General features: G+C 37.0%; 2 protein-coding genes across 2 annotated transcripts in view; one reads left to right on the top strand and one right to left on the bottom strand.

Moving 5' to 3' along the window:
- Positions 1-5677, top strand: part of LOC104748630 — a 10066-nt gene extending 4389 nt beyond the window's left edge. Inside the window, exons 11-23 of the mRNA XM_010470238.2 lie at positions 8-93; positions 228-418; positions 837-1108; positions 1417-1518; positions 2386-2562; positions 2657-2845; positions 3586-3616; positions 3850-3998; positions 4088-4216; positions 4651-4704; positions 4802-4984; positions 5154-5213; positions 5315-5677. Coding sequence (XP_010468540.1) covers positions 8-93; positions 228-418; positions 837-1108; positions 1417-1518; positions 2386-2562; positions 2657-2845; positions 3586-3616; positions 3850-3998; positions 4088-4216; positions 4651-4704; positions 4802-4984; positions 5154-5213; positions 5315-5389 — 1698 coding nt within the window. The 3' untranslated portion in view covers positions 5390-5677. The remainder of the gene's footprint in view (positions 1-7; positions 94-227; positions 419-836; positions 1109-1416; positions 1519-2385; positions 2563-2656; positions 2846-3585; positions 3617-3849; positions 3999-4087; positions 4217-4650; positions 4705-4801; positions 4985-5153; positions 5214-5314) is intronic.
- LOC104747246 (prefoldin subunit 1) lies at positions 5743-7317 on the bottom strand. Its single transcript, XM_010468846.2, has 6 exons — positions 7206-7317; positions 7060-7113; positions 6457-6562; positions 6362-6368; positions 6193-6277; positions 5743-6071 (listed from the first exon to the last, which is right to left on the bottom strand). Exons 1-6 carry the CDS (start codon positions 7227-7229, stop codon positions 5961-5963), a joined length of 387 nt encoding a protein of 128 aa, XP_010467148.1. The 5' UTR covers positions 7230-7317; the 3' UTR covers positions 5743-5960.

The following is an 8134-nucleotide window of genomic DNA, read 5'->3' as shown; positions in this document are numbered from 1 at the left end:
CCTTAAGTTACCAGAAGCACCATCCTTGTCATACAAGGATAAATCTCACAAAACTAAGCGTCCACAGCCTCTTATTAAGCTTGTAATGAGGAGGTAATCCTAGCTTGGTGGAAGACCATATCTAGAATTGCAGATCTTATGGATCCCTTTCTTCACTAGAACGTTGCTTTGGATTGTAATGATCCTTATAACGAAGTGTTCTTTGCTAATTGATCTTGTTCTTTCAGGTTAGAGAGCTCATTTCGCAGTTTCTCAAGACCAGTACTTCATGCAGCAGCAAGGGTTGTCCAAGAAATGGGAAAGAGCAGGGCAGCAGCATTTGCTATGGGATTACAGGACATTGATGAATCCGTTCATGTAAATGCATTTTCTGACGCTGTAGATGATGGTGAGACCAATGAAAATTCTCACCCAGAAGGTACATTATCATTACCCTCTTACCATGAGTACAATCTTTTTATTGTATTATTATACACCAACTACAAATGTGAATTAAGTCATTTCATCTATGCTTGGATGGTGCTTCAATATTATCTGACTATTTTATTGTAGCTCTAATTGTAACAAAACTACAAATGTGAGTGAACTCAATGCTCAGATGTCCGTACAAAATAATATGATGGTTTACATGTCTTTTCTTCTAACCTAAATAAAGGAACATGTTTTTCCTATCACTTTGATTTTCCTTTACCGAGCTATATTACCGATGTAGGGTTTCTTTCCAATTTTCGAGTTTTAATTTGTTCCAAAATCACCGTGAAATTACCTTCTTTCCCACTCTTTGTTTACATGTTTACCCTTATTTTTATCAATTAAATTTGTTCTGACTATTACAGGAATTCGGAGAACATCATCCATATCTGCAGGGCCTGGTCGCAATGATACAATTGCAAGTTTACTGGCTGCATTAATGGAGGTGGTTCGAACAACAGTAGCATGCGAGTGCGTGTATGTCCGGGCAATGGTTATCAAAGCATTGATATGGATGCAAAGTCCGGATGAATCGTTGGATGAGTTGAAATCAATCATTGCCTCAGAGCTTTCAGATCCTGCTTGGCCCGCAGCTCTTGTTAATGATGTTTTGCTTACTTTGCATGCTCGCTTTAAGGTAAGTACGATATTTTCTTCACTTGTTGATTTGTATTTGCAAAGTGCTTACAAGTTTTAGCAGCTCTGTTTTTTGTCCAAAATCCTATAACTAGGACGTTTGTAGTAGTTTTCTTGTGTATGGAATCTCTTTAATTTCTTAGATTTGTAACAAGAGGTATCTGGCAGAAAAAGTTTACACCTAGGAACTTGTGACAAATTTCATCGGCTGTGATGAAACGGATGATTAACTTGAACAAATATTTGAAGAGTGAAAATGTGCACTGTTTTCTTCTGTCTAGTTGACTCCGTTTTATTATTTTTTCACAGGCAACTCCAGATATGGCTGTTATTCTTCTCGAAATTGCCAGAATATTTGCTACCAAAGTTCCGGGGAAAATCGACGCTGATGTCTTACAGCTGCTTTGGAAGGTATACTCTGTTTCCTTATTTAATTCTAAAGCTATTGATACTTACTTACAGCTGTTGTATAATCCTCCTGTTTCATATTTGATTGCGTTTAATACATTTTGAAGTTTGTATGCTTGTCTAGTTAATATTTGGTAGCGATAGATGTGGAAAAAAATAAGTAATTGCAAGTATATTTGTAAGGCTCAAATTATTGTGGGATATGGTGATGAATTTTTGCTACCTCTAGTACTTTATTTGATACAATTTATNATTTAAAGCTTCATTACTGTCCAGACCTTTACTGTTATAGAAAATCGCTGTTTATAAGTTGTGATTCTTAATTCAATATATGATGTTCTTCCTAGCACTTTAGTTAGAGTCTTATTGAAGCATAGACATGATTATGCCGTCAGGACACGCTACAAAGATGAGTATTAATTCTACAGTTTCCCGCCTAATTTTAATGTTTCTTTCATACACAGGTCCGAATTGTTGCAATTCAAGCTCTTACTACGATAGCTATTAGATCTGGTGAACCTTTCAGGCTGCAGATATACGAGTTTTTGTACACTTTGGCAGAGGGTGGTGTGCAATCTCAACTTTCTGAAATGCACTTGAGTAATGGGGAAGACCAAGGAGCTAGTGGTACAGGACTTGGAGTTTTAATAACTCCNTGTTGTATAATCCTCCTGTTTCATATTTGATTGCGTTTAATACATTTTGAAGTTTGTATGCTTGTCTAGTTAATATTTGGTAGCGATAGATGTGGAAAAAAATAAGTAATTGCAAGTATATTTGTAAGGCTCAAATTATTGTGGGATATGGTGATGAATTTTTGCTACCTCTAGTACTTTATTTGATACAATTTATTTATTGATCCACTTCTAGACATGTCTTGTTGGAGCCGGTCCTGACGGGAAGCACACAGCTCTGGAAGCCGTCACGATAGTACTCGATTTACCACCTCCACAGCCGGGGTCCATGGCAGGACTGACATCAATTGATAGGGTCTCTGCATCAGATCCCAAGTCAGCTCTCGCGCTGCAGAAATTGGTGCAAGCAGCAGTAAGCATTCCTCAGATTGTTTTACATGCATTTGGTAATCTTTTTCTCAGAATGCTACCTTTTCAACACCTTACATGCATTAATACTATGGCAGGTATGGTTCCTTGGAGAAAATGCAAACTACGCCGCTTCTGAATACGCCTGGGAATCTGCAACTCCACCGGGCACTGCACTTATGATGTTGGATGCAGATAAAATGGTTGCCGCTGCCAGTTCTCGCAATCCTACCCTTGCTGGTGCATTAACTCGCCTCCAGAGATGTGCCTTTAGTGGAAGCTGGGAGGTATACCACTATATTTTGTTGGTCATATATATTTTTTTTTTGAATTTTATTGTTTTTAATTGGACAATTTGTCAAAGGAGTTGGCCACAAACCAAACCCACAAAAACCCTTAGATAGAACTCACTATAAATGCTAGCTTAAGGGTTTGGGTGCCCTTTGATTTATTCCTCTTCTATCCAATGTGGGATATTTTATCCACATTCTTATCAATATGTATATGACCTGATTGTATTAAGTCTTTGATCGTAAACCTTGTTTGGGAGCATTTTGCCTGGTAAACATGTGGTGCACCTTTCTCTATTTGTAGCTACACTCTAGAGCGAAGACCATAGCTCGAGACCCTTTTTTAAGTGCGGACAAATTGGATGGTCTGGTTATCTAGGTTTTACTAGCTGATTCTTTTTAAGGTTTCATTTTTTTCTTTACATGAAACAAAAGTTGAAACCTGGAGTAATTGTGCCTGACCAGAAACTATAAATGTAAACAAATGAAAGTTGACTTCAATGATCTTGTATGGTCTCTCTTTCTATTTAAAGCTTCATTACTGTCCAGACCTTTACTGTTATAGAAAATCGCTGTTTATAAGTTGTGATTCTTAATTCAATATATGATGTTCTTCCTAGCACTTTAGTTAGAGTCTTATTGAAGCATAGACATGATTATGCCGTCAGGACACGCTACAAAGATGAGTATTAATTCTACAGTTTCCCGCCTAATTTTAATGTTTCTTTCATACACAGGTCCGAATTGTTGCAATTCAAGCTCTTANGGGTCAATACTGAATGCTTTGGAACTGCACTTGTGATGACAAGTTTTAGTATTGAATTTTCCGATTAAAAGTAGATAGTGGTTCTACTTGCATTACATGCCATTAAGGCTTGAGTAGTAGTTAATCCATTAATCTGATTATCGGGTCATGTGAACTTATGATTTACCGGTATTCTTTCATACATATTTACATCATAGATGCTACATACTATTTTATTTCTCCAAATGAAACTAAGACCTATTTAATACTTGTCAGGTCAATGAATTCCTTGCTGGAGTCGGAACAGATGCACCAGATGTTGAGGAGGAGAATGTCTTCTCTAGACCTTCAGTTGGCTATGATGACATGTGGGCTAAGACTCTTTTAGAAACTTCAGAATTGGAGGTATACTGTTAGCTTTATCCATCTCAGAGCTTTCTTCAAAATGACTTTGTTATAGCGGTGCTAAAACATGACTTTTGTTGTATTTACAGGAAGAAGATGCTAGATCAGGTTCATCGTCTCCAGATTCTACTGGATCAGTGGAAAGTTCCATATCATCTCACTTTGGTGGAATGAACTACCCATCATTGTTCAGCTCAAAGCCTTCCTCACAAGCAACGGTAGGGTACACAAATTATTCCTTTAATTTCATTCTGTATTACCACCTAGTATGGGCCAAAGAGTCTCCTGTAGTTATACGATGATTTGGTTCTAGAATATTGTCACTCAGTTGATTATTTCTAAATGTCTTAAGTCTTAGTCACAATGAAAACCGAGAACCAAGAAAAAAGCTTGTTTCAGTGAGTTTATAGAATATGAAAACTAATTCTGCTTCAGTGACGAATTATAAATATCTGTGAAAATGTTCCTCAAGTCTGTTCTTCATAAACATTAGTAACCAGAGATATTGATATGCATGCAAGTTGTGTCTTAAAAGGAAAAGGCATGAGTATAGTTTAAGCATAAAGAACGCTGAACTATTTTTGATCATAAGAACTCATGGAGTATTTTGTGCCAACTAATTTTAACTATATGAATGTGGTAACTCAAATAGGCAAAATCGGGTGGAAGCAAATACCAGTCCACATATGAAGGCTATGGTTCCCCAGTAAGCTGATATTCTTTTCTGTGTTTGTATATGTTGTGAAATGGGCTGATTCTCTGTTAGCATGGCCATTTCTTATTCTTCCTTCACTCCCTTTCAGATTAGAGAAGAGCCTCCTCCGCCTTATTCATATTCTGAGCCACAAAGTCGTGAATCGTTTGAGAACCCTGTAGCAGGGTCTGGTTCTCGAAGTTATGAATCAGATGATGAAGAACCTAGGAAATCTACTGGTACAAGATTTGGAACAGCGCTCTATGACTTCACCGCAGGAGGAGATGATGAGGTAAGCGTGCTTTTGTCTTTCTCCTTTGGTATGTTGTGCAAACACCAGTTAAATGATTCAGAGATATGTGGTTCAATATTATCCATTCGTTATTACCTATGCGGTAATCTATATTCCTGGAAAGATGTGTTATGATGTAAGCATTAAAACACCTTTGGGTATGTTGCAGCTAAACTTGACGGCAGAGGAGGAATTGGAGATAGAGTATGAAGTTGATGGCTGGTTTTACGTAAGTAATACTTGATTTAGAGAGACAGCACATGAGTCATGTGAGGAGGAGAGATTTTTAAAACCTAAACTTAACCGTGATCAACTTATAAACTATGACAGGTAAAGAAGAAGCGGCCTGGAAGAGATGGGAAGATGGCAGGACTTGTTCCTGTTCTTTACGTCAATCAGTCTTGAATTGGTTTTTCTTGGGAACGGCTTTAGACGTTAGTAGCCAACACTATGGACATCTTAAGTGGACTGCTTAGATGCCAAGACATTATGATTTATGATTTCCTTGAGAGTTAGTGTAAAATCATGTACATGAGGGAATGTATTTGTTGGGGTTTGATATGTATGTGTATGTCTTTGGACACTTGTTGTTCCCATGCTTTTGATTGGTCAACTAAGTTTTTACTGAAAAGAACATTACACCGAGTTTGACTATTGTAACACTGATTTCATTTACATTATTTTTAATCTACTGACGTCTTGTGTGAGGTAAAAAAATTGCAAATTTATTGGTTATATATATATGTTAGTCACTGTCATAAAAAAATACCAGATACTTTTTATAATAATTCTGATCAGACAAAAAAAATGTGAGAATCTTACAAAGACGTTCTTAATTTCTTATGGTTTCAATTCAATCCCAGAAGCCCTGTAAAGCAGACCACCAAAACTAAGCCCTGGTAAAGCAGAACCACCAAAACTCACGGGTCGTTCAAGGTGTTGAGTGTACTTTTTTGTCCAAGGTTTGGAGGATAAGTTACATAGACATGGACATTATTTGTCGAGCAATGCCTGGTTCTTGCTGCAACAGCTCCCTCAAGTTGTTCTCCACCTCTGCTGTTTGCTTCTCCAAGTACTCCTTTGATGTCTGACAATCATCCCGCAAACATGGTTATGTAAACCAGCATTTTAATGATATCCTAACAACCCATCAGCCCTTTCACTCATCAAAGATTATCTATCTTTCATTGAAAGAGGGAATGATGTACCTGTAGAGAAACAATGGCAGCCTCACTGTCCTTGAGTTTTTGCTCTTGTTCAGCTTGCAGCACTGCCTTGGGCTCTAGAACAAACCTGTTCATCATATATGAAGCAAACTATAATCAGCCCTTCAAAACTCACGCAAGGTCCTAGTTGGATGGACTATTAACCACTCACGTTCTTCCTGAAAACAAGAATAATATAACACAAGTTAGACATGATAAACCAAAAAGCTACTATCCTTTATGTAACCAGAGAAGGGAAATACTTGCCTATTGACTTGTAGGTGTTTGTATCTTCAGGCAATGGCCGCAGCTCTTCCAAGGTTAAGAAAGCTCGCTTTTTATCTCCCTCTTTGTTGCGCATCTGATTCTGCACCTAAAAAAGCCAAGCATATACACATGTCAGTTTCAACACCAAACCAAATTACCCACCACATGAAAATGGCTTACGACAGCCAATCTCAGTACTTCCAGTAATAGTGATGTCTATGATTTTTGCCATCTCTATATATCTCCAGTGGCATCTTATTTTATGATAGATAGAGCTAAGATTCTTTGTAGAAATACAAAATCATATTAACACAAACCACAAGCAAAACAAAGTTCTACAATTTGGAAACTGGGGACTTCAAAGTAGGAACGTGACACTGAAACATATTCATAACGCAGTTACAGAATCTATCTAGCACTAAAAATCACAAGTCACAAGTAAGAACCACTTTTCATGTTTGATTCTAAAACTATGGTCACATCATTGCATAGTCTCTCAAACGAACAACCTCACAGTAGATGGAAAATCAAAATGTAGCCGACGATTTAAGAGATAACTAATTAAATTAGCAAGGCGATAGTACAAAGGAAGGGAGGATTCACCTGCTTCAGCTTCCCAGTGAGTTCAATCATGCTTGCTTGAATCTCCATAAAAGCCTGTCACTTAACAAATTAGAAATCCATTTTTCTGCAACATCTTTTTGAAGATTCGGATCCGATTCAAGAAATTGAGCGGAAGAGGAACTTACAGCTCTGTTCGCTTCGTCCGCCATGTCTGCAGATCTTGATCTTCCCAACTCCGACGTGCTTCTTTTTTTGACGATGTCCGACGTGCTTCTAAACTAGGGTCTTTTCGTTTTAGGGTGAAAAAGGGAAGTGACAACCTTTCGGGTTTTCACACCAACCGGGTCGGGTTCCAGATGGATCAGCCCGGTACTAAGTCCAATCGGCCCATTTGTAAATTTTCAACTCTAATTAAAAACATCCGGTGTAAACACAAACCAATTAACAAGGTGTCAAACGGGTCTGCCCGCCTACATCTGGGCTGTCCGCAGTGGGAAATTTTTATTTTTTTAACCGCAACTAACCGGTCCGCTAAGCCACGGATATAAAAGTTATGTCCAAATCCGCTAAGCTCAGCGGGTTAGCGGGCTGGTCCACTTGCCTAAATAATATACTAAAAATAAAGTAAAATTAATAAATAATATATTAAAATGACATAAAATTAATAAATACTATTTAAAAAAAAACAATTTTAAATAAAATCAATGTTTATATTAATTTTTAGAGATGTTTTAATTTTTTTCATTAAATTTATTTGTGTTACTACATATTTTTAAAAGATATATATTTAAAATTATATTAAAATTAGATTAGGACCCGCCCGATGTGCGGGTTTAAAATTTTAAAAATAAAATAAAATTTATCAAAGAATATAAAGTAAGTATTTCTAGTAAGTAAAAAATATCTATAAAAGTAAATAGATACACTGAAGTGTCCAATATAAATATCTGGTGTAAAAGGTGCGACTCTGTAGTTGAGAATATTAATCACTTTTTTTTTGAATGCCCTCACTCTTGGGAAGTTTAGGATTTATCTCTAACTCCGGTCTCATCAGGAGATTTTCCATATTAGTCAGTGTACTCAAATTTGGATTTTGTTTTCTGGAGGGATGTAC

Source organism: Camelina sativa, chromosome 15 (genome assembly GCF_000633955.1).
Source record: "Camelina sativa cultivar DH55 chromosome 15, Cs, whole genome shotgun sequence".
In the NCBI taxonomy this organism is placed as follows: Eukaryota; Viridiplantae; Streptophyta; class Magnoliopsida; order Brassicales; family Brassicaceae; genus Camelina; species Camelina sativa.
This window is presented reverse-complemented; position numbering and strand designations above follow the sequence as displayed.